Consider the following 27,275-nt stretch of genomic DNA (forward strand, 5'->3'; position numbering starts at 1 on the left):
GAATGCATCCTGAGCAAACATATGGCCCTGTTTCCTGTCATAATTTGTTCAGTTTTAATAAAATTCTAGAAATAGTAACATCTTTATTTTAAACAGCTGTGAAGGGAAGTCACCCTTTGACAGCTGGAAATGTAGGCAGATTTTGAAGATACAAACTTGTTTTTGTCAATGCTGTAGTTTATTGGAAGTTAGAAGGATTGTAAATTGAAGCAGATTGGTATTTATACGAACATCTTGTAACTTTATCAAGTCTTCTATATTGCACACTTTGATAAAAAATAGCATGAGGCTAAAATATGTAATGAAGGTCCTATGTTTGGAAAACTGAGAATTATGAAAAGAATTCTCTTTTGTCTCTGCCTTTAAAGAGGACAGCAGTTCTAGATCCAAATTGAGGTTTGTTACCTGAAGTGAAGCAGTTGCTCAGCCATCTGCTGAGAGCCTGTTGTGTTATCGGTGTGCAGACAAAGGAGTCATCGTCCCTTCTCAAGAGAGGGATGAAGCAGTGGAGAGCAAGCACGGGAGTGCACCAGGTGTTAGCAGCCTGTGTAAAGGCTGCAGCTGTAATTTTGTCTTTAGAGAGGGCAGATGAAGAGAGGAAATGGTCAGATGCAAAACAAAATCAGCACAAGGAGAATGTCAAAAGGAGTATAGGAGGAGGAAAGGAAATTTTACAGATACAGAGCGTGGGTTTTGAAGCCCTTATTCTTACCTCATTAAGCATTGCTGGGTAGAATGCAGGCAATGACAAAGTGATTGATCTTGCGTGTGTAAGGAGATTGAGATAAGCTCTGTTCCTGCTGGGCCTTTGCTTTGTCCATGAACTGTGGAGAATTACATATCCCTTGCATTCACTATATTTTACCATATCCTACCTAAGATATCAGAAAGACCTTCAAAGTGAACACATGGTGAGTAAGAGAGAGCAGGGAATGGTGGGAGCAGCTCCCGCATCCTGGGCTTCTCAGGGGCCCTGCTCTGACCAAGCCAGGCGTTTCCCATGTCTCAGTGAATGTGGTGCTCTCTGAGCCTCACAGCACTGTGGCACTTGAGCAAAGATAGACTCATTTCTTCCCATAGTCCGTCAGCCCTAAGAAGCTGGCTTCATGTTTTGGAAAGAGCTTTTTTTTTTTTTTCTTTTCTTTTTTTCTTTTGTAAGCCTAAAGAGGGGCAAATATTTCTACTTTGCTACTATTAAAAGTCTTTGTTAGTAACTTTAGCTTCCAATTCATTACTGCAGTCATGTCCTCAGAGCCTGGTGTAAGAGATAAACCCTTTGCAAATGAAGACAGCATCCATTTTCTTTCAACCTCAGGCCACACAAAATTGATTGGGGTAATAAAATGACAGTACCATGTAATATACTGACGGCTCTTTAATTTGAAAACTGGTTCCAGGCTGATTCAAAGCTTGTTTAAAGCTAATTTATGGCTTGTGTAATTTTCAACTGGACCAAGGTAAAGGATGATACATGAAAACTGATGCAAAGTTAACATAATATATTCAAACCTGACAGCTTGAAATTATCTATAAAGGGTTTGGGGGCTTGTGAGTTGGTTCATTTGGATTCTTTTTTGTTTTTGTTTTGTTTTAAAGTAGTAGCAGCAGACTAGCTGATGCTCAGCTGGTATAAATACCATCTTAAAATGCTGTTTTTCTGTCATCTTATTTCAAATGCAGCTTCTCATGCTTTCTAGCAGTCTTTTAGGAATGCTTTTTTATACATCAGTTCTTTATTTACTTCAAAATCAGAGGCTGCATAGAGCTTCTGTTTTATACAAGTTGACATCTGTTGTTTCTCTTACATAAATGGGTAAACAGATACAATATTTCGTTTCCATAATATTCGTAATGAATATAGCCTTGGCAATGTACATGTCTGTAAAGAAGTATGTATATATATGGAAAATAAGTGTCCAATACATGTGTGTATTTATGTATGTATTGTGTATTTAAGACCTGTTCTTTTAAAGAAAAAAAAAAGAAAAAAAGTCCTCAAACTAGAACTTGAAAAATAAACAAACAGAAAACCCAACATTAGCATAGCGTAAAATGTAAATATAACCCTCTGAAATCTATCACTTTTATGTAGCTCACAAATGAAATCCCCATCTGTTCTGTATGCACTATTGATTTTTCAGTGTATTATATCACTACTGATTCTGCACAGCATAGAACAGAAACTAAGATAACGATGTTTACTTCCATTTCATTGGATGCAAATAGCATACACTCCAAACAGGATGAAAAAGGAAAAAAAAAAACAAAACTGAGTACTTTGAGGAAATTTCTTTAGAGTTGGATAAACCTTTGATTTTTCCTCCTACCTTTGATCTCTCCTGACCTGAGTTTAAAAAAAAAATGAAGTGCTGAAGGTCCAAGGTGTATCTTAAATTATATGAATATTTAGGTTGTCTGAAAGCAGGCATTGGTCAAGCAGATTTGCCTTTCTTCCATAAACAGTGCAATGTCTGCACATGTGGTTCTTCCTCTGTTTATACATCTCTGAACAGTCACATTATTCCTGGCTATATTTGAGGCTTACAAATAAACAAGAGGTGCTATTGACATCTTTTTCAAGATACAAAACCTTGAGAAAAGAAAGAGGTAGCATTTTTGCAAAGTCAATCTATATGTTGTGGTATAAATAATAGGAAGAAGACAAGAAATTTATTTTATTTTTAAGCACCTTTTTCCCCTTTATACAGTAAAATAATTGTTTGGGGTCAGTGAAACAGATGATAGTCCTTTCCTTTACAAAAGTAAACAGTGCTAATTTCAGGTGGTTTTATTTATCCAAGTGTAAGTCAGAATACTAGAAGTGGTTAGTAGAAATATTTTTTATTTGGCTGTGTACTCATAACACAATGAGAAAAAGCTTTATGAAAGTTCTCACACTTTGTGGCATTTTTGTCATTGTACCTTACATAAGTGGATCATGCTTCACTTACTGAATATGGTTATTTCCAAAACCTGTATTTCCTGTGTTGCTTAAGTACTTCATAACAGCATAGATTGCCTTTCATACAGATGTTTAGGCTTTGAATATTTTTCCTAAGAAGTGACAAAAGAGATGGCAAAACTGATGTTACAGGACAAGAAGCATTTTCTCTGATTGCTTTTTGTCGAACAAAGTAAATTTGATTTCTATCTATCATCTTAAAAATGGGCTACTACATTGGCCAGCATGTCTTTTAAACAACTAAGGAGAGGCATGGCTTAGGTGAAAAAGATATTGAGACTTGATCAGGGGAGAGCATCTGTGACATGATGGTCCTGCTGAGAAAAAAGGAATGAAATAGGAATATACACTTATCAAATTGCTGCTGCACTGATGAGTTTTGGAACCCATTTTTTTATTACTTTCAAAAAATATAACTAAGAAAGAAGTGTTGCCACCAGTATCTGGTCACAGGTATAATACCACAACATTTCTTAGGCACAAAAGACAGTCAGAATTCAAGTAGACAGATCACTGAACCGAAGAATTTGGACAAGTATGCCATTTTCTCCAAGCATGTGGTTGTTACTTTTGTATTTGTAAGCAGCACAGGAGAGCTCTTGGAAACACACCAAGCTGATAAATTACATAGCAGTGATTTAACTTTCTAGTCCTCATGGAGTAAACAAAATAGCATGGTTCAGTTCTCTGAATCAGTTCATGGATAATTGGGCCAGCAGCAAGAAGAGATAATTTTCTTGTCATTGTTATCCAGGAACCAAAATGAGGAGGGCCACTGAGCGTGGGGACATTTGCCTGTGCAAATCCAGATCTACTAAGGCAAAAGCAGGAACTGCAAGTGTGAACACAGTGCAGAAGTTTTATGTGGCAAAGATAGCAGTGAGCTTTCATGTGATGGATAGGGAAAGATCAAATGTTTACTGTCAGAGGGCTTGAGATGTTTCTTCTTGTAATTCACCGTATTAAGCCAGTATGTTGATATTCTTGTGAGTAATTGAGAAAACTGAGCAAAATAATGTTTTACTGTTCTTATCATAAAATTGGGATGGGGGCTCTACCAAAATGTCTCATTTTGCATTTGCTAATGCCTGTAAAACAGTTCAGTGAGACTTTGTTATTAACACTGATGGAATTCTTTATTCATCATTGAAAGCTGATTTTGCCTTTTAAGTCCTCCTGGCATTCAGCTTTCAACTTAAGGTGATAGACCACAGATTGTGGCAGAATATTTTGAGTCACAAAGAGACAGTGCAACAAAAAAGTTGTAAATAGTTTTATTTGAAAAATTTAAGCTTGGAAGCTTTTTTTTTTTTAAAAAAAATAAAAATAAAAACAAAAACAAAAACAAAAACAGAGACTATCCTGAAAAGTTATATCAATTAGAGATATTGCATAACTCTCTCTTCAGGCCGAAGAGATTTTCCCCACTTTATAGTCTCCAGCAACCTCATCTATGTATTTTACATCTGCCCTCTGATTCTCATTTTGGTTTTCAGTAATGAGTGTTGGACTACAGCATTCATTTTTCCTCTTCCAACAGTCCAAACATATTCATTTGCCTAAACTGCAAATGCTGAATATTATTAGTATGAAGTTTCAGTTTACATTTTAGAAGTTATGTCAAAAAACTTAATAATGAGCTTTGCAGCTTGTAGTTTTTGAAAGTGCAATCTTGATTTCCTTGCAATTAATGACTATAGGGAGAAAGTGGTACATCAAAAGCATATATTCTGCTTGCTAAGCGATGACATCTAAAATATCTTATTCCATAATGAGCATTACAAGCACAGTAGAGATAGTACCGATTAATGGATTTTTCCTCCGTAGCAAAATATCTCAATCTATGCAGATATCAACACCACTGTGAGAAGCAGTGGAGGTATTAAAGTGATTTTGTTTTGACTGATCTATTTTAGTAGCATTGCATCATAAATTCACAGTAAAGGTAATTTAGAAAATACAATATAAACTACCTATTTGTTTTTATTTTATTTATTTGATGATAGTGTTAACACTGACAATCAACTGCTACCTTTTCTAGCTTTAATATTTTTATGTGCTATATCAGTTTAAAGCAGTTGATAAAATCTATTTGTGTTGGGTCGTTTTAACATAGTCCCAGATGTTTTGCAGAAACCTCCATCATAAATAAAGGGATGAAATGCAGGGGTAGGTATGGGCTAAACAAGCACACTTATTCAGGACTTGATGGTTCTAAAACACTAAATAGCTATTTGCTAAGCCTTAAAATGCTCTTGTGAAGAAAGTATTAGCATTTTATGAAAGTAAACGGCAGATATTTTTGTCTCTGGGATAAAGGTGTTGGCCCAGATTAAAACAAGGTTTTAGACTTCAAGTATTCTTTGTTTCTCTGTGCTTAGAGCACGCTTCCTCTGAGAAGTCTCTCCCTTTTGGGGTACCACACCAACACGCTGCTGAGGGGTCTATTTGTCTCTGTTGCCCTCAGGACTCCGAGCCGTCAAATGAGGTGGTCTCAGAGGCCCCAGGTAATGTGGTACCCTCTACCTCAAGAAGTAGCTCTGAAGAGCTGATATCGGTGGCACAGAAACATCCAGAAGAGGTAGGACCTTCTGTGTCTATTCTGTTCCAAGGTTAACTGTTGGGGTATACACGTTTGCCTCTGTTTTTCATGCCTAGGGTTGCTTTACTTGTAGCAGAGACTTTTTTAAAGCTGAAGCTCAATTTTATGCTCCCGTACCACTGACATGCAAGACAAGCGTAAATTTCCAGACCTTTGTTATGTAAGTCAAGTGGCCTCCAACTAGTGCATTTTAATACTGTTTCTTATTATCAGTGATTAGGAAAATATTTTTTTTTTTCATTATTCCTATCTTTCACACACCCATGATAGTATCAGGAAATCTGTTAGATTTGAGCACATGAAGCTTTATAAGACTAAAGAAACAGTAGCAGCAGGTGTATATAGTTATCTAAGTAGATGTAAAGCATTTGTCATCCTTCCTTAAACCTAAATTTGGCTAACTGTTGGGTTGTGCAAAGGAAAGGCCCTTGGTCATAATATTGTGCCTTTCATTGTGATCTTTGTGTTCCAGAAAAATGATGCTAGATGATAATGATGTAGTGTGGGCATAAGGCCAACTCCCTGTTGTTATAAGAAAAGGTGCTGACTTGTAAGGTAGTTCCGTAACGTAGCCCGTGTCTGACTTCGTCAGACCCCAGAGTGCATGCTTGTCTCAGTACGTGATTTCTGGAGAGACGGTTGTCTGCTGAATTCAGACTTAAAACTTAATTTTATTATGAGATTCATCCTTCCAGGGAAAGGTTATTATATTTAATGAGATAAGTCTTTTGTTTGGAGTAACCTTAATACTCCTAATCTTGGCTTCCTCAAGCAGTTCAGTTATTGTTGTTAAGTATATGCCACACGCAAGGTAATATTAAGACTTTTTTTTCCTCAGATTTTCTTTCTCTACAATTTTCCCTTTAAAAGAGAATATGAAATATTAGCAGGAGGAACTACATCCGTTACAGCGCCATTCACTATTTCTCCTGTGCAGCCTATAGATAATTATCAAATACCTTCACAGATTTCTCCTTTCCTCTGATGATCTTCTCACTTTGTCTGAAGAAGAGGCAAGTCCTCAGTGCAGGGCTGGGAGAATTAATTCTTAAAAGTATCTTGTGTTTTCAGACTATAGTTACTTTGTACTCAGGTGATCACATCTAAACAGTCCAGTGGAAAAAGTAATGTAAACTTTTAGTAATATTTGTGTCTATTTTCTTGAGTAGCAAAGGGATCTTAGACTACAGAGGGTCATGGATTCTGGCTCCTAAGTCTCAGCTTTTCCAATTTATCTGTTTCTTCTCTGGAGGAATTCAGAAGCAGAGCAGAAGTGATATTTAGAAAGAAAGATAAAAGAAAAGTAATGCAGAAAGAAGGATGCAGCATGTTTAGTAAAAGCAGAGATGTCTATACAATTTTTGCCCATTAAGGGTACAGCTATGCTGTGGGGGATAATAGAATTGAGGAAATGTGAAAGAAGTGAAAGATGGAAATACAACTTTTGAATGTTAGTAAATATCTCAGTTTATGGTGAAGCTGTTCTGCTGAACATGGGGCCATGAAGTATTATACATGTTTAATAACAGAATGAGACTTCTCAAAACATAATTAATGCAGTTTATATCAAAACGGAATGAGGTGAGTCAGAAAGAGTTTTGTGGTTGGATTTGCAGGAAACCTTGAGAGGGGAGAACCAGTATGCTGAATTCCCAAATTCAGAACTCACTGTGAAACAACCCATCTAAGTTACATGTGGGTAAGTCAGCACAGTAAGCAAATGTTTGTGAATTACACATTAATTAATTAATATTCAGAATTAACTATAGCTGTTAACTGATGCACTATTTCTGTAATAATGCATTCTCATCTGAATTTGACTCAAAAGATAGTGCTGGGGAAAAGGTCATGGTTGTTAATGAAATGATAAAATGCAGTCATGTATGGAGAAACAGGAAAGAAGTGCAAAGGGGGAAAGGCTATCCAGACTAAGGATTGCAGGAGAATGGAATAGATGAGCAAAGAAATAGATGGAAGTTAGTGTTAAAGAAGTGTATCAGATTTGTAAATTTGAGAACAATTTATAGTAGGAGAAAGTCAGGAAAATCCCATGAATTGCTATTGTTGTTTATATAACCCATGTTTTTTTCTGCTTATAATTCATTTTCCTCTTAGATAGTCCTGTCTGACTCAAACACTCAATATCTTTGTGTGATGTCATTTGATCACTTACATGAGGCTTTTTGCCTGTCCAGATGTTCTGCCAGTTAAGATGATGGCTGAGTGCTGAGTTCTCTTTCTCTGTGGCTGCCAGAGGGCAGCAGGGGATTTGCTCCTGGTACTACCCCCTTCTTACCATCCTCCTTTCATGCTCTGAAATCAGATGTAACTGTGTGACACATGGACAGTGGCCAACAATGTAGCATATGGCAAAACTTGCTGCATTAGTAATGTTGAGAGTTCAGCTTTCATATCTGTGAAATTTTTGTGCCTGTGAAGGATTCAGGAAAATATCTGTACTTCAGATTCCAAAATACTTGGGACTGTAAAATAACCAATCTGTGTTTGAAGTTAGGGTTATATACTTTAGCCCATGTTTTCAAAAACTGTGCAATCCCTTGTGAAAAAATAATTTGTACAGATTTGAATTCTTGAATGAATTGGTATCCATATTGTAAGAAAGAAGTTACCTGTGTGCTTGGTGAGTTAATGCTGTTTATTGTCATTTTTAATAAGTAGCATGTAACATTGAAAATGAAAGCAAAGCTCAGTGCATGTGAAAAGGAACAAACATTTACCACCTGAATTTGTCACCTAATTAGACCTTCTTTGCAGTTTACTGGGAAAATGTGAAATAACTTTTAGTAAAATGTTATGCTAATTTACATAGTCTTTAAAATTATGTTAAAATCTTAAATTATGTAAATATTTTGTCCCTACAACGATTTCAAAATTTAGCACCTCCCTATTGTTAGTATTCCCTGACTCAATGCATTATTGTATCCTGATACCACACATTCTTTGCTATTAGCTAATGAAAGAAAAATCTCTGAACATGTTGATTAATCAAGTTTCAGAGCTTTTAAAATGCTTTGAAAGTACAAATGCGCTTGCTTGAATAATACTGTAATTATAAAGACTGAGAAGTTACATTTCCTTAGTCTTACACAATGAGTGTAAGTTTTCCTGAGCTTCAGTGAGTGAAGAAAAATTGTCATGGGCCACATGGGTAGCTCCAAAAGTATCCTGTTATTTACTTCCTTGGAGACTACAACAGATAGAATGAGCACAGTAACTTGATAGAGCAAGTTCTCAGTTACAAAACAGTGTTTTTCAACATAGTCACGCCCGTTAGCTGTACGTTTTCATCATTGAATCAGTGACATGCCTTTGCTTCTTACACACTTCCATGTCAGGTGCCATTCTGACAGACTGCCCCTCTGCTGCCATGGCAACAAAATATAATGGAATATTGGCAGGAAGATTCAACCTCTACTGCTATACCACCGCCATCCACCTCTGAAGTCATAACAGGAATTACTTTCAGAGCAGCCCTTATAATGCACCATAGAAAGAGCAGCAAAACCATAAAACTAACGGGATATTTCAGCTCATTTGTTTCTGAAATAAATGCGTCAGGCTGGTTTGGTGGCAGTGGTTGCAATTTTTAGTGAGTCCTTAAGGTGCTCATCAGAGCTTTTTTATGAAACTTTACTCTTCCTGTGCTTCATCCTTGACAATGGTTGCTCACAGATGTGCGTACTGCCAAAGGAGATGATGGCATGAATAACATGCAACTGTGAAGTAATGGATATTTTTTTCTCCATTAACAGAGAGCTTATAAAAGTCTGATAAAGAGACATGAGCAAATTTCTGAGTTGGATATCTGTTTGCAACTCTTTACATTCCATTTGAAAATTCACAGTTAATGTATTTATGTCCACTGAAAATGGAATTACAAACGTAAGTTAATAAATATATATATATATATTTTTGCATTCTTGAAACATATTTTAAATTCCTGTACCAAATCTGAAAGCCAGGCTTCATATTCTGTACTGTTCACAGGACTATGTTTAGCCAATGTATCAAAATACATACAACTACTTGCCTTGACTTGACTTAGCACTGCACTGCGCCTTCCCCATGGCCTGGTTTCAGCCCAGGCAGTCTCAATAGCACACTGTTGTTTGGTTGCTGTGAGTGATGGGTGCGCACCTGGCCACTCAATAAGGAAGAGCTGCCACCAGGGGATGGGCCACACTGTGAGGCTTGCAGGCCATAGATTGGACATGTCTTCTTGGTCTGTCTTCTGGAGTCACTTGTACTGTTCATCTGGCAGTTGGCAGTCACAGTGTATTTAGTAAATATATTACTTTATAGATGCACGTTGGATAAAGTGAAGAAAAAGTTTATTGTTAAAGTACTTGAGCAAGATTGGTGGTCTGCATTTTGATACCATTTACCATAAGCAGCACTTGAGTCTGCTGAGAGAGACAACGTCAAGTACTGGTTATGTAAGAAGAGACAAGTTTTGACAGTTCCCTTAAACCTGAGTCTCAGGAGAGGTGTATTCTCTTATTTAACTAGAAGTAAAACAGAAATGCATGAGTTATGTGTATTAATTTCTTTGCTGTTCTGGTGGCAAGTCAATTAATCATGTTTTAATAGCGTAAACCTTGAGGCTAACAGAGCTGGTCTTTCTGGATGGCTGCATTGCTGGAGCAGTGCAGATACAGATAAAATGCTGTGCCACTCTTTCTATGACATTTAGCTCTGCTCGGTAAAATAGATAATAACCAACCAATTCCTTTTCTGCATGGCCCCTCTCTTCCCCCTGAAAGTGTGTATGCATGGAGCATTTTAGGTAAAATATCAATGACCTCATTGTAGCACATGAATGTGAACAGCCCATGTATCTGTGTTTCTAAAAGTACAGAAGTTGTACAGAAAAACTGTAGGATTCTGAACTAAAGAAAGATTAATCTGCTTCTGAGCTATTACGCATTAATTCTTGCCCTAATATCTGAAGAGAGCACAGGTTTTTCTTCCATTAGTAATGCATAGCTGCATCATGGTTTTGTTTTGTAGGAAAAGATCCTATATGTAAGTCCTATACTTAAGACATCTTAGTAAGGAAGGGAGGAAGGGAGGAAGGAAGAGAGAGAGGAAGAGAGGAAAGAAAGAAAGAGAGAAAGAAAGAAAAAGAAATCATAAACTTCATTAGCAGAGCTTCCAGTCCATTTTTTTTGCAGCTTTCTTACTCTGAGGTGTTTGCTTTATAAGGAAAGTATGATGTGACATGCTTTGAAAGAATAGAATAAAAGATAATTCCGTGGCATAGCATGTAATAATGCTCATGTGGTATTTTCTCCATTTAATGTTATTAGAAAGCTGTTAAATAACTGAATTTCCGACTTCCACTTTTCCTTTGAGAAAAATCTCAGTCATTGCCTACAATAAACGTTGGCTAGAATCAGGATAAAGATTTGCAGTCTTATTAGAGAAAACATATATTCGCATGTCTTTATACATAGATATAAATCTGTCGTGCTTGTAAAAAAAAAAAAAAAAAAAAATTAAAAAATAAAAAAAAAACAACCCACCTGTTCATTCCTTACTAAATTTCAAGGGCTTAACAGTACTTTCCCTCTGTTCTGTGTAGCTGCAAGTTTGAATTCATTTGACAGAACTGTGGCAGATTGTTGTTGCTATAAATATGTTGCTTTTCCCGGCACACTCTTAAATGAGAAAAAAAAAAAATAGTTACCGAAATTGAATGAATGGAAGACAAGTTAATTTTAGAATCTTTAATTTTAGAATATTTTGTGGGCTTAATTCAGGAGCATTCTAAAGAAGATTGAAATTTTGTTACTTGACTGAAATTTGGTTATTTGGCCTGTGTTCCTCATGTCATATGAATTCCTACCGTCAAACTCATTTATTTAACAGAATTCGGTCACCTATTCAGATCATTTGGCACTCAGGAGATTTGTTTGACTTTACCTTTTATGCTTCTACAAGTAATTATTATGATTACTGTAATTTCCATTAATATTTCATAGCAAAAGTGCTAAGCCGTATGCCTAAAAAGCCTTAGAGTCCAACTGTGTTAAAAGTGAATTAATAATGAGCAGAGAAGAGTGCATAATACCTTTGGCTACTGATGTGATTCCTTTGTAAAATAAACTGGGAAATAGAGTAAGCATGCTCTGAAGTTAAGAATTCATATTTTCTGCCTAGTCTCTTCACATGACTGTTTTATGTAATCTTCTTAATAACGAAACATAAAGGTTGTAAGATGGATGGAAAATATTGTCATGCCGTTCTGCTTTTGAAGTTAAAATTTATTTATGTATATTCAAGCTCTAAATGGCCTTATGGAATGAGGCTTTCTCTTGGAAGAACATCATTAATGTAAAAAAATTAATTAGATCTGTTTAAAATTTCCACAAATCCAAGACATTTTTCTTTATTTAACCTTTTCACAGTCTCTGCCCTTCTTTAAAGTACATTTAGTCCTATATCATCTGTTACTCAGGAAGGTATTTAATACATGACTTGGCATCATTTGCATTATACAAGAAGATTAACTTTACAAGCTCTGCTATTAATCTGAGTAGCTCTACATATTGACCTATGAAAGAAGATAATTAAGTTAGCTTAATTAAGTTAATTAATTGTTACACTCTGATGAACTTACTATTGAGAGAAAATTAAAGGCAAATAGAAAATGGCATTCATTGGTTTGAAATCATATTTTAAAGGATTTTACAAAGATACATTATATTTAGATGACAAAACTATCTATTGTGTAATAACCAAAGCACAGGCAATTAAAAATGTCAAAAGCTAAGAATCCCTGCAATATTCTCTATTATTGCTTGACATTCAGCTATATTTCTAAAAGAAATAAAAAAAATCTGTGCTAGAAATGGGGAAAATAACCTTTATTTCCTACTCAAATAATTGAATTCAGAAATTGGCACCACAGTCTACAGACAGGCTGCAGAGAAAAGCACTCTATACAAGTTAGATAAATTAAATAATCTGCAGTCATCCTCTCCTTTGGGTAGGAAAAAGAAGGAAAATATCATCAGGCAGCAAGCAGTACTCAGGCAAGAGTGCATACTTGCGTGTCACCTTAAGAAACTCAGATGTTGATAAGTTGAAGGGGAAGCTTGTGTCTGCTCCACTTCTTTGGTAAGTTTACTGCAGGAAAACATTCAGGATTACATAAAAAGTTTTCTCTGTAGGCAGCCCATCCACAAAGCTTGAACATCTGTGACACGTTCACCATTCTTGGTACGTCATGATGAGTCCATTGGATATCACCGATTCAAGGTAGTTAATAAAAAGTAACTAGAAAAGGAGTGAAACATGCAAAAAATGCTGGGCGATATACACTGCCAAATGAACATTCATCTGTGAGATTCATTCATTCTACTATGGCGTTAGTTTGAAATTAATGTGTGAAAAATTATTAGTTCTGTATGGCTGTTTTTTCCCTGTATTGTTCCTATATAAATACTCTGGATGGCATCTTCAGTGATTTTGGGATTTCTGGCATTCTTTCTGTTGTAAAAATGATTATTTTAAATCAAGTGAAAACACTATTTTCCCTGGGGTATTATTCTTTGGCATTTCCAGATCTTATGAATGGGTCATTGATCTGTGGATACAATCTTTAAAAAAATAGCAGCGTTGAAAGCGGGAAGCCAATGGCATTTAGAATTACTTGTGTACAGATTCGTATTCATGTTCTGAATACAGATGAGCTGGAAATAGTTTATTTTAAAGAGAAAAAGAATCTTTTCTTGGATGTTACCAGCTTCATTGTAATTTGAAAAACAAATCTAAAAAAATTTTAAAAATTAATAAGAACAGAAGAAACGATTAAATTAGAGCTGATTTATATTTAATAAGACATATCATTTTTCTTGAATACGTTGCCCCCAAAAATATTTATTTTAATTTTTGTAAATTCAATTTGAAGTAAACATGTTATATTTTGTGTCTTTAGCATGCTAATGAATTGTTTCTATTTTAAGAAAAAAGGAAAGAAAAAGAAAGAACTAATTTTTTTAAGTTTAAACTACATAATCATGAAAAAATGTTTTTAGCTGGAGGAAGGCAGTGAGGGACATAGTGAAAAATTCTAATGAAGCAAACTTTAGGTAGATTTTAATGAACACACTTTTAACTAACACATTTTAACTAGAAAGTAAGTGCAAATTTAACAATTGAAGTCTGTTTCCCTAGAGCAGTATATTTTTGTAGTTGTACTAATGTTGATGGACCTGAATGTACCCATATATGCTATCTGGTTGGCTGTGACTGGGTGTTTTGAGGCATTTCTGCAGTGTTATGATGCCAGGTTGTGTATGTTACTGTTGTTATTTGCTGAGTGGCATGTGTGATGTACCATTGAAATTCTTTCCTGGAAGGAAGTAAATTTAACTCCTTTCTTCAGTATCTGTAAATAGTCTTTTATTTTTAATTTATTTCTTTTCTGAATGATTTGTTCTCTTATCTGTAACATTTGAATGAAAAACTAAATGAATATGTTATGTAGTCATTTTTATGTAGCGTAAATATTATACCTTTCATCGTGCTGTGTAAAGAAAGCAGTGATCATTTTTATAGGTCATATCTAATCTCAGAAAAATTCTGTTTTAGTTTAATATGACAGGTTAAAAATATTAGAATATTCTTTAAGTCTAGATTTCAGATGATGAACCTTGGGTACTGTTGGAAATTTCAATGTCATCTTTAAGGTACTGAAGATAAACAGAGGTCACTCAGAAGTCATTAATAATGTAGGTTATATGGATTTTTCCCTATCCAGTTGCTTCAGGTTTATCTCTGAATTGCAGTGGAATCCCAGTAGTGTTGAAGTACTGCTTTATCAAAGTATTGTTTCTTTAAATTACTCTCACTTTTAAACAGCATATTTCACAGGCATTGAGGAGTTCATATTACCTAAACATTTATGCACAGTAGGATCATTGATGTGTTATTTATTAGACTCACTCTTTTTGTTATAAGCCTATATTTTTGTGATAGATATACATACCTTATCTTCCTTAATTAACAACAAATTAAAACTGAATTTATGTTAATGTAATACCAAATGGCTATTTTCTGAAGACTAGATTAGCAAATGACATCATCTTTCATAGCCCTCATTGACCTGCTAAGTCCTTCTTAGTTGAACAGTTTTCCTACAGTTAATCTTTTTTTTTTTTTTTTTTTTTTTTTTTAATGCATACTTAACTGTCATATGTTTTCTAAACCTCTGCATCACATAGGATAGCCAGAAGAGTGTAGACTATGCTCTAGTTACAAACTTTTACAAACTTTCTTCTACATATAAACAGAATGTTATTGAAAGTACAGTTAAACTCACAAAGACTTTGAATATGAGTAACATCACTGAGAAATTAGTTTTCCTATATTCAGTCCTGTTTTGTTGTTTTTTTGGTTAGTCTTTTGTTTGTTTGTTTGTTTGTTTTTACTCTGTTAAGATTATTGGTTTTAGCCAGATTAGATTAAAAGTGGAGTTGCTCATAGAATATAATTTGTGTGTCTGCGTGCTGTGTGCATGCAAAATTTTAGATGTCAGTATCTGCAAAGCGTTGCTTGTTTTACTAGAGTCCTTGGGGTTGAAAGAGTGGTACTTGAAGTGGGAATTGAGGCAAAAATGATGCACTGTCCTTCTGAATTTACAGATAGTCCAGAAGTCACCATTGTTCTTATTTTAGCCAGATTAGCAGCAGAGTAGAAAAAAAAAAAAAAAAAAAAAAAAAAAGCCTAATTTTTAACTTGTCATTATTTGAGAAAGCTTTCAATATCTGCAGAGGCAGATATTCAAAGTTATTCAAAAAAGGAAGCATGCAAAATTGCAAAAAACAAGCTCAACACCAGAAAGCAGAAAGATAGAAAGGATGGAATTTCTTTCTTCACCACAAATGTGAGATCCTGAAAAATCTCTCTGTATAGCGTCAGATAAATTCATTTTCTCCCTCCACTCTTTCAAGATGTTGTGTAGGAACATTCACGGAATGACAGAGAAACATACTAATGATTAAGCACAGAAAAAAAATTTAATAAACTTTTATTTTAACTATGAGTATTTTATCTGTGATTGGAAAAGTAGAAGAATTTGTAGTGTTAAAATAATGTTATTTCTTGTAAAATCTAAGTTTTCTAAATTCCTTTAGTAGTGCTAAGTAATTTGGATGAAATGTCTTTATCTCAACATAATTGAGGTAAAAGCTATTGTAGTTAGTAATAACATTTCATTTGAGAAATTAGCAAGGACAAATTTCATTTGCTTCTGCCTTCACTTTGCATATTCCCTATCATCCTGTGGCCATTAGAGGGGACAGGAAACTGTAGTTCATAGCTACTGCAGCTTCCTACTTGTTTATGCCAAATGTTCACCTGCCAATGGATGAAGAAATTAAGCCAAAAATAATGTCAAAAAAGAAATACTTTTCAAATGAAGTATTGCATATATGGTGTGATTTCTGTTTTTTCTTCTAATTTAGCATGTATGAATTGCATGATATATATTGCTCACTTTTTTTAATACAAGAAAGTGCTCACACAAGTTGGCTTAGCCATTCCTTTTTCAGAGTATTAGACCTTCCAGATTATTTACTGAGTTAATGCTGGTTTATTTTCACTTAATTTATATACATTTTAATTTGAATTTAATAAATGTAAGCATTATACCCTTCCTGTGGTGACCTTACCCCAAGAGTTTGTCATTTTGATTTAATTTGAACTCCAGAATTTGTATTGTCAATTTGTTTAGATTTTGCATTCAAGGATATGTGGTTAAAAATAATCAATCAAAAAGAAAAGCTTTTTTTTTGTTTGTTTTTCTTTTTTTTCATTTTTTTACATCAGAGAACTTCCATTTCTAGCAAAAAAACAAAAATAAAACAGACTTTTTGGATAGAACTATAACAAAAGAACCCGTTGCTGCTTTTTGATTTGCATATAGTTGTTTTGGTTGTTTTTATGGTTGTTTTTTTTCTCCTTTTTAAAGTGAAAGACTGATACTATTTGATAATATTGTTTCAAATATTAGGAAATTTTACTTTTTTTCCCTACCATCCCCATCCAACAGGAAAAAAAATGGATATACATAAGTAATGGGAACAAGATGAAAGAGGGTGAACAGATCACTTAATTGAACAAATGAATTCCTGTCCTCATTGATTGCTGAACTTAAACTGGGGAAATGTTGTACTTAGAAACTGGGGAAATGATAAGCTGTTTCCATAAATATTTTTACACTGTTAAAGCATGTCATTAATAGACTCTATCAAATCGGACCAAGGGTCTGCATCAAAACAGCCTCATCATCTATGTAGTCATGAAGTGAATGTCATCAGAAATCACTGGACTTGAACATTTATCAGCTTAGTGTGATAAAAAGACTGTATTTTTGTTTATACAATAACCTGGAATCCTCATATTAAAAAGTGGCAAATTTTTTTGCCCTTTTCTGTTCTAAGTGTGACACATGTAACAATTATTCATCATTCCATAATGGATCATTTTTATCGGAGTTCTTTGTCTCTTCTATATATATGGAATAAATATTTATGTTTTCTCATTTTTCTGAACTAGGAGATACTGATAGAATAGGTTTGAAGTGTCAACTATAATTCATTGCTTGCAAAGAAAGGCTTTATACTGATACTGTGTGAAAGGAAAAGAATATCTAAATCATTTCAGCAGCAAGCTTATAACCAAGATAATATCAGCATTTTCCTTATTGAAAATATATCTGCCATAAATTAAAGGAGGTCTTTGCTATTTTATTAAAATGTTTGTGACAAGTTTAACCCCATCTTCAACGAGAATGGATGTATGAATACAAAAATCTTTTTGAAGAAAAAGTGAAGGTCAAGTGAAAGTTAAAACAAGTTTGCAGTAAACTTCATACTAATTCTGCAAATACTTTAACAGAACACTAAGAAATTTTGATGCTTATTTAGTACCGATCTGAAGGTGCACATTCTGTGTGGAGTAAGGTACATATTTAATATAGGGAGCATATATAAAAAATGTGATTTTATGGGATATACTCAGAGTTTAGGTTTGGAATGCTGCCTAGAAATTTGATAACTGTTTTATTTACAAAATCAGATATTAGAAGACAATTTGAGGATGAATCTTTCTTTGTCATAACTAAGACACGTGAAGCACTCCTTCATGTTGGAATTAATTAGTATGATAGGAAGATCAATAATGTAAGGATATGTATTTGTGCTTTCTAGTGACATGAATAAGCTAAGTGATCTTATAGTATTTGGTGCTGTTAAATTCTATTTGCATCATAGGAATGATAAGAATGTCATTAATGTGAAACAAAAATTAATTACTGTGATAAAGCAATAGGGCTTGTTTAATAGTGCATGATCAGTAGCTTGAAAGTTAGTTTTAATTTCAGTTTTAAAACCTGTAAATATTTTCTGTTTCTACGAGCAATGAATTTATGATTAATAATAGTCTGAGTGGAATTTACTTTAAACTGGTCGCTTTGCAGAAACGAAGTGTTATGGCTGACTCAATTGCCTTGCCACCTGTTCTTGCTTTAATATTGCACCATCCCATCCTGAAATCAGTGAGCATTATGAGGGTGATGGACATTCCCTCTATTGTCCATGGAGTATATTTGTGTAAGCAAATCTGTGACTTGGAGAGCTCAAACACAAGTATGAGGAATCCGAGTCATGGAAGCTGAAATTGGCAGCTTTTCTGTGTCAAACAGGTAAATGAATTGGTTAGCACTCTTCGCATTTTGTTCACGTTTTTAGGCTTTTTTATTTCAAGGTTATATTGTTCATGTATACAGAATTTTTGACAGATAACACAGTACTTCAACCCAAGCAACTGCCATCAGCTGTGTTGAGAACCTTCTTTAACTGATTCATTCAACTGCTTATACGAGAAAAGCAATGGCATCAATAGTATCTGTATTTATACATTCTACACATTTCATTTATAAACACTATAATAGAGACATTGTCTCGACACCATGCAGTCTGGACACTGCATCCTCTTATCTTATGAAGAATGTTAGTAAATTAATAGTAATAAAGTTAAGTAGTCAATTGAATTGATCTATTTTACAGCTATTCTAAGTGTGATTGTAAACTTTTTTTTAAAGTAAAATCTTTTCTCTCAGTTTCCTTTTCCTAGTACAGAGGAAGACATCTAATGTTGAAAACAAACCTTGACTAGGCGAACAAAAAGCAATTCTGAAAAAAAAAATAATCAATCTGTCTGTATCTATATAGGTATACTTTTGGTCACTTGCACAGAATTAAGTGCAAACTAAAGCTTAGAATTCATAGCGTTTTTCTCAAAGAGTTTTTTTCTTTGAATAATAAACCAGAAACAGAGAGTTACTATATGAGGATATGTCTACTTTGAACTATGAACTCTGTTGGGAGTCAGGCTCTTATATGTCATCAGTTTAGACTGTTATATGCATTTAGTGTCTTAGTATTCACAGTGCATCTTTTCAGAGCTTTAGCTTACCGATGTGTATAGCTGCATATTCCAGAGGCTTGTCTTGCTCTGGAAAAGCCTCAGTGTCTTTGTTCCAAGAATATGGGTACACTAGATGAATGGATTTCATTACAAGTTGGTTGTTTTTCTTTGAATTTGAAATACTTAGAAATGCTTGGCTATCTTCATCCCTTTCTGAAGTGTGGGGCATATCTGATGCTTGTGGAATAAGTATGATGCTTTCAGGGCAGACTGAGCAGGCACACATAAGTGCTGCTCCCTTCATAATTTTCAGGTGTGCCATGACACTTCTAAAGCAAGAATAGTACAGGATCATGTAGTCTTGTAGACTCTGAATGACTGGTGTTGACTTCTGAATTTCTTCATGAGCATTCATATCTTCAGAATGCTCTGTGAGGAACAGAAAGCCCATCATTGATCAGAAATGCAATCATGTTACTTTTTTTCATGTGTTCCAAAAAGCTGTAAGCATGTGGCTTATACATTTCAGCAAGTCAGCCAGCCAATCTCATGTTTGAAAGTGTTATTTGAAGCCCAATGGAGCAATGGGTTTTCTGAAGTGTTAATTTTTGCTAGACTGTATGTCTGAGTGTGCCTTTCTAAGGGCATGAAAAATGTTGTTGGCTGCAGAATATCTACTTTTTGATTTTGAAGGCCTTGATAGATAAGTGGTTCGTAAACATCAGTGTAAGAAGCAGAATAATGTGTAAGCCAAGCTATTGAAGAGATACGGCATTTCAAATGTTTGTACAGGCATAACATTTTGTTATCGGTTGCCTCTTATTCTTTCCTGCCATGGGCTATAAAATAATATGCCTTAAGGAAAGGAAATTAAGTAATGTATTTAACATTTTTTTATTACTGCGAATATGTAGGTGTTGTGGTGAAAGCAGAGTGAGTTAATCAATAGAAATTAGTTACAAAATTATCTCAGCTGCTACAAATGTGATCACAACCTGCTGTATTTCTCAGTAACAGCTGAGACAGAGGCTTCTGTTGTCACTATTAGTAGCTGAATCTTTTTTCAGACTGATGAAATATTAATGTGATGGGTATTCTAAAATATTTAAAAGTTTGGGTTATGAAACTGGTGTCCAACGGCAGACATAACATTATCAGCAATTAGTCCACTGCAACGAGACTTGAGTTCTCTCCTCCAATCCATCCCAACTGCACTAACATTTTTGGCAATCGCTTCAGCTTGAAAAGACAGGAAGTTTAAATACAAACTACAAATAAAGATAAAAAACTGGGATGGGCAGTAATTAGATGCTGTGATGTAGACATGGATAAATTCTCTACCAAAGGAGAGAATAAGAACTGACTTCTGACAAATGCTGTTATAGGCTACTGAATGGAGAGGTCTAAAAAAGACTGAATGCAAAGTTTGAGAATTATTTCTGTGTTGTATCCCTGCATTTGAAATGTTTAATTTTAAGATTCATAGCCATTCATGATCAGCTGTATAAACTGTCTTGCTGAACAGAATAAACCTGACGATAAATACCATTTTGTGTATTCAAGAAACAGGACTCCTGGCTTAGAAGGCCTTAACAGTGAATGAATGAGCTAAAAATAATATAAATGAAATATTCAATGCATGTCAACTGTAAAAGAGGACACCAAAGGTATTGCTTTTTCTGGTTAGAATACATCACAATTGTCTCTCTTTTAGAGCAGGTGACTGGAGATATCTTTCTTTTTCCCCTTGATTTCAATGTTGTTTTGCTTTCCAAGCCTTTTAATGTCAGATTTAAAGAAAAAAAAAAAAGTGTTTTTTTGTTTGTTTGTTTGTTTGTTTGTTTTATTTTTTTGTAAGAAAGCAAACTAGCTGTCAGATATTTCCTTCTAGGAACATCTCCTCAGTCACCCACTTTGACTGTATCTATAAATGGTAAGCTGTTAATTCTACCTTGTCCTTGTAAAAGAGATGTTCTTTTAAAAAAGGAAATGGAGCAGAAACAAAGAGAGAACTGTGTCTTAAAGGAACGGAGGAATGGACAGCAAAATTTTCAGTTATGCTAGGGATCTTCAGAAGTCTTCCCAGTTAAAGAGATGAGAAGTAGACTGTAGAAGCTGGAAGGAAACCAGCCTGGAGATGGTGAAATGTTTGCCAGAGAGTGAATGTCTGCATGTGTTGCCAAGGCAGCAAAAGGAAGTAGCTTCTGGGAGAGAGTGCAACCTTCAGACATGTTTTGGGCATCTACTTTTGTCTAAAGCTATCAGTTCTAAACAACCAGGCTGTGTTGCATTTAATGAAACCATCCAGAAAAAATAAAATTGTTAGCCCTCACCTCAATCACTCAGAGAAACAGCAAGAAAAAGACAATCACAAATATAGCCTGTATTTTTAGATAGACTAATAATGTGAGTCCTTTCCATTAAGTGAGCCCTACTATTTTATTGCTGAAAACCAGTGCAGGTCTTCTTCATCTTCTCACAGCTTAACTTTGAAATGTTCTACAAGGGCAGCTCTGAAGTAATGCCTGTTATTTTGTTATGTTGGCCCATATCAGTGTCAGCTGCTGCTGATATGACAGTAAAGGTTGAATCTTCCCAGCAATATTCCATTACATTTTGTTGCCATGTGAGAGATGGCAGAAGAGAGGCATTCTGAGAGAATGGTGTCTGATATTGGAGTGCATGTGAAGCAAAGTTGTGTCACTAGATTCCTCCATGTGGGAAAAAATGGCACCCGCTGACATTGATCAATGCTTGCTGAATGTTTATGGAAACCAAACAGTAGCTGTGATCACAGTGAGGTGGTGGGTGGTGTGTTTCAGCAGTGGGTGCAGCACCAGTGGGTCACCTCTGCTGGTGCAGATTTATACAAGCACAGCATGCAGGCCGTTCATTACTAGTGAAAATGCATAATTACAGGTGGCATCTATATTGAAAAATAATGTTTTGTAGCTGAGATTTTGCTCTATCAAATAGTGTTACTGTGCTTTTTGTATTTGTTGTAATTTCTATGGAAGTAAACAGCAGGAATTACTTTTGGAGTGACCTACATATATAAGCAAAATCCTTATATCTTGTGAGAAATTGTGGAACTTGTTAAGAAGCAATTCAGATTTCTGTGGTGTGTAAAACTGACAATTATGGCTTTGCAAAATAAACTGCATTACAAAAATACTTCACAAATGGTACAAAATACTCCATGGTTCCCTTTTCCCAGTGACATACAGTTGAGAATTTAGCATGCATACCCTACGATAGAATTAATTTATCCGCCTTTGGCTTTTATTTGTTGTGTTTTCCCACTGTGAAGGCAAGTAGGAGAGACACAGTTTAGTGCTGATGGTTGTTGCAATGAGCTGCCAGTGAGCTCTGGCAGTCAGTTCACTTACTTTGTGCTTACTGAAGATTCTGATTTGCAAGACTATAATCCATTAGTTTATTGAAATCTTTTGGTTCGGGTCTGTATCCTGATTCTACCCAAAGCATGACTTAGACATGGATCTGTATGAAGAGATAAAAGTTTGGCTAGGATTAAAAGGTATGGGGCATTGAATGTTGTGATGGTAGAATCTGCATGCTGTACTTTCATCGTACTTGTGCTGTTTGAAGATAGTTGGGTTTTTATTTTTAATTAAATAGCCTCTGGTGAATCTTACTGATGATGTTCTGATGCTTTTTGAGTCATCACTGGATCTGCAGACAAGGGAGACACTGTGATGGTGGTTTTTCTGGCCCTTCTTTGCCAGGATGCACAGTTGGCAAGCCCCTGGAATCCACAGTTATCTTTTGTTTTCAGGATGTCATCAAATTCTTATCTGTGGTAAAGTAGTCTAGGAAAGACAAAGAGAGAACAGCAATATTAATTTACTGGGAAATCACTGTTTTATGCAACTCTAAAGTATGTATAAGGCTTTCCTTAAATGGGCTCCTAGCTGCTGTGGTGGGCTATTTAAGATGTGTATAAATGGTTTGATCTACAAAAAATTAGGAAATGATACCTGCTAATAGGGAAGCTATTGCTGAATAGGGTAGTTTATACTCTTAAAGGCTGCTACAATATACAAATCTGAGCCAAGCAGTTGGGATAAGCATTACAATCAATTATTGTGACTTTCAGCTGTCTCTTCCTTTTCTTTTTGTCAGACTTAACCTCTTTCTTGCCCTTTTGAATCATATCTGTGTGGTAATTGTATGCACTCATAGCTAGTTTTGAAAGCCAGTTTGTGTGGAGTATGTGTAGGTTAGACTTCTGTTAATGAGGAGCTGACTGTGGGATTGGATTACTGCCTTCCAACACAAAACATTTCCTCTTTCAGTATTTTCACTACATTTTAGTCTATCTTAAAGTGGAAATTGGATTAAAAGGACAAAGCGTGAAGTCATTTGCTGAAGCAAACAGTGTTAGTGCCAAATTTTATATAAAAAGATGCTACTGAAAGGACTGCAGGGCTCTCTTCTAATCCACAGAGAATCCCTCCGCCTCTGAGTTTAAGGACTTCATTTTCAAATACAATGCACATGGGGTACGTAAAGCCCTGTTAAACAGTTCATTTTGTGCATTCATCTCTTGTTTGTTTACGGTATTAAAAATGTTGTTTCAGCCTGGAACAATTCCATCCATGCAGAAATCACTTTGTAAATGTAAATACTGTATTAGTGACAGCTCTGTTCAGAGCAAGAATTTTAACCTCTCAGGAAGTGCCAATTATTCTCTTCCTGTAAAGCTTTAAATATATGAAAGAAATTTCTTCATTCTATTTTTCTCAGTGAAAAAAAAATACAGGAAAAAAAATGGTTATATTGGTACTGTATGTAACAGTGAGCAGTTCTCACTATTAGTGAAAATGATCTGTTGATAGAGCAGTGAATTATATCTGCTCTTGAGTGGAGGGACTGTTATATGTAAAACTTCTGCTGTCCATTCTGAATATAGTAAAGTTTGAAATGCAAGCAGAAGATAGGACAAAAATGGTACGTTTTAAAATTCCCAAATCAGAAACTTGATATCCAAAAGTTTGTGCACACGAATATTTAATCTTGGGTCACAACCTTAAAAATTGCTATCACTTGATGCAGAACAACCAAAATTGATATAATTCAGTTTGACCACTGTATCATTCACAGGGGAGGTGCTGACTACTGCTTAAATGCCGTTAGAATATTAGTCTTCCTTGTAAAGCAGGTACTTGTCCTCCTGGAAAAGAAGAATAGATATTATCATATTCATTTGATCCGTTGACTGATTAACTAGTACCCAATAGAGTTACTTCATTATGCTTTAAGAATTGGCTCTATTCTCTTTTCATCATTCCATACCAGGCACTTTTTTATTTTTTTTTTTTTTGGCATTGCCTTCTGAGTGCTCTCAAAGGATATTTCCAATTAAATAATTCTCTGGTCAAAAACAAGTTTATGAGAAGTAGAGTAGCTTTTCATATACTTTATAGCATGCTGCATACTGTACTGAGTTTTGTATCATAAAATTGGTGCTATTAGAGGTTGTTTACTTTCCTGGAGATAAAAAATAAGCATCAAAATTTAGAACCAGACAATTTCTTGCAATAAGTATACTCGTTTTACACTTTCTATCCTGGTTTCAAAAAGAACATATGATGTTCTGCAGTAGAAAAGTTAATGCTTTTAAAGCCTTCTGTACTTTCTAAATGTAATGACAATGACAGCACTTAGCACTTACATTAATCTTTTCACGCATAAGACTCCATTCTGACATGGGAAGCATTATTATTCACATTTTACTAGTAGGTTCTTTAATGTTGCAGCGAGTTCAGTTTCCATGCCTCCTCCTCGCTCCTAGGCCAAAGAGATGATAGAGTAGGATGACAAATATCAGAGTTTAGCTTGTAGCTGAAGATATCCTCATCTGAATCTCAGACCTTGCTTTACTGTAGACACATACTTTATCTCAGTTTCTGTTAGTAACACGCCCATAGATTATAAATCCTATTATGTAGCTCTCTCCCATTTCCTCCTCCCCCTCCAGTGACATCTTCCAGCTAACCATACAGTTTTCTCAGCTTCACATAGGGATTTCGTACCTTGATCTGAACATGGTTCTCTGCACAAAAGAGCAGCTCCACTGACTTACTCCTCAAGTCCCAGTGCTATTTTCCTAAGACACTGGCAAGAACTAACAGATTTTGTATGTCTGTTATGTACAGTTAGTTATTTTATAAGGAAATTTAAAATTATGTAGTAGCTCACATTTTGGTGATGTCTCTATCACTCAAAATGTGTCACCCATACTCAGCAAAAAAAAAAAAATAATAATAATAATGTGAGATACATGCCCATTATCCTAATTCACTTAGCTTCTGTGATGTTTTATTTCTTATCCTTCTTTCTTTAGTAAGTGATTTTAGACTCTACAAGATCAGACTGTCCAGATGTGTTTGTACAATATGTGGCATGTCTTAGATTATTAATTCATGTTAAAACTATGCCAACATATTACACTTCATCAAAATAAACTGCAAAATATTGGAAAGAGGTAGGGTACCTTTCAACTGTAGCCATTCTCTGACTCTATGATCAGTTTAAGGATTTTGAAAGCACAAGGAAAGCAACAGGTAACAACACTTCTCAGGTTTTCCTTTTAGAGAACCTCTCTCTTGAAAGATTTCATTGAAATTAAATGAATTAAAGATACTTCCGTTCAGTTCCAGTGAATACAACTGACATTAGTGAAAGTTCTGACAAAGGGAAATATCAATTAATAGAGGAAGAACAAGATCCTTGATTTGTTATCTATCAAAATTGACAAAATAGACAGCACTTACTGTATTTTCTTAACATTCTTATCATTTTTAAATTGCATTGATATTTGAAGTAGGTAGTACAATTACATATCTGTTTCTAAATTTAAATGCTGGTTTAAATGGTGCTACTAGCTTTTGGAGTTTCAAGATTTTTCATTACCTAGGGTACGTCGAGTTAAGACAAAGCATGCAAAAGAAATTGTATCAATTGCTAGGTAATATTTGCTACAGGAGAGCATGAGCCTGTTTTTTTTTTTTTTATTTTATTTTCTACTACTTATTCTGTACTTGCAAGTAAAATGAACAAATATGTAAGTATTTTCTACATACATCCTATAGGTAATACCTTTAGGTACAGCATTATTATGAGAGCAGCTATTGCACAATGAACAGAACAGTAACTGCTGAGCATTGGGTGAACACCTTTCAGAGACAGCGGACTGAAAGCACTAGGACTTCAGGATAAAACAGTCATCTTAAAATAGCCTCTTCTTCTTCTTAAATACTCATAATTTAAATGCTTGCTTTGTCTATTTAAATTCAGTATTCCATTCATAGAGGCCTTGTTCTACAGTATATTTCATACATAACACCAGTAAATAGTATTGTTCAGTTCAATGATCAGATGACTTGAATGTAATGATGCATGTGTATGTGTTTGCATGTTGGGGCTCTTAATGCTGAGAAGAATATTACATCTTGGAAGCACCATGATACAACATAATAGCAGAATGCGGAAAAAAAAAAAAAAAAGAAAAAGAAAAAAAACACCATTTCCTGAATGAATAGACTTCTGAGGAGTGAAGTTTAGTATGCTTCAGCAGTTTCAACAAATTATATTGTGGCTTCAACTTATTAAGGAAATACAGATAAATAATGATTTGTAATGTGAGCATGTTAGCTCTGTAGTGAGCACTTTTACCATAAATACACAAAACACTAATTACTTATAGCCAAATTATCCTAGTTTTGGGAATCTTTTAGAATATAGCTTTTCAGTAATTATATTACAACAAAATATTTTTTCTCCTAGTCTTCTAACAGAGTTACTTGTGGTGTGGTGGAGGGCAGGAAGAGATGGGGAAGCAAACTGTTGTCAAGAGGACTCTGATGTAGTGAACTGAAACAATACTAGATCTATCAGAAGAAAATGTACCATTAACCAGTAAGGGATTCTTTTTATAGTGATTGCCCAGACAACAGTAATAAGATCTGTCAGTTAATTTGATTCTAAACTCCTGAAAAGCAACTAGGCTTTATTTGTTTTTTTTTGTTTGTTTGTTTGTTTTTTGTTGTTGGTTTTTTGTTTTGGTTTGCTTTTGGTTTTGGTTGTTTTTTTTTTCTATTTTTTGCCTTCAAAATATATAAATATCATTAGAGGAAAGGTTTTGGAAGGATTTCAGAGGATGTTTGGAGGCAGATTTTTCAGAGCAGATTTTTCAAGGTTCATTTTGATTATGGTATACTTTAAATGCTT

The 27,275-nt window shown here is 34.8% G+C and overlaps 1 protein-coding gene across 3 annotated transcripts in view; it reads left to right on the forward strand.

Moving 5' to 3' along the window:
- The window catches only part of PHF14 (PHD finger protein 14), a 152,587-nt gene that overhangs the window by 112,707 nt on the left and 12,605 nt on the right, over window positions 1-27,275 (forward strand). The window contains exons 18-19 of one of the 3 annotated variants that reach the window (XM_052696939.1): window positions 5,430-5,543; window positions 7,181-7,263. The exons of 1 other annotated variant lie outside the window; for it this stretch is intronic. In XM_052696939.1, the coding sequence (XP_052552899.1) occupies window positions 5,430-5,543; window positions 7,181-7,252 (186 nt within the window). In that variant the 3' untranslated portion in view covers window positions 7,253-7,263. The remainder of the gene's footprint in view (window positions 1-5,429; window positions 5,544-7,180; window positions 7,264-27,275) is intronic. One more of the 3 variants, XM_052696938.1, reaches the window with a different exon arrangement.

The sequence above is a fragment of the Tympanuchus pallidicinctus genome, unplaced genomic scaffold (genome assembly GCF_026119805.1).
Source record: "Tympanuchus pallidicinctus isolate F22 unplaced genomic scaffold, pur_lepc_1.0 scaffold3, whole genome shotgun sequence".
Lineage (NCBI taxonomy): Eukaryota > Metazoa > Chordata > Aves > Galliformes > Phasianidae > Tympanuchus > Tympanuchus pallidicinctus.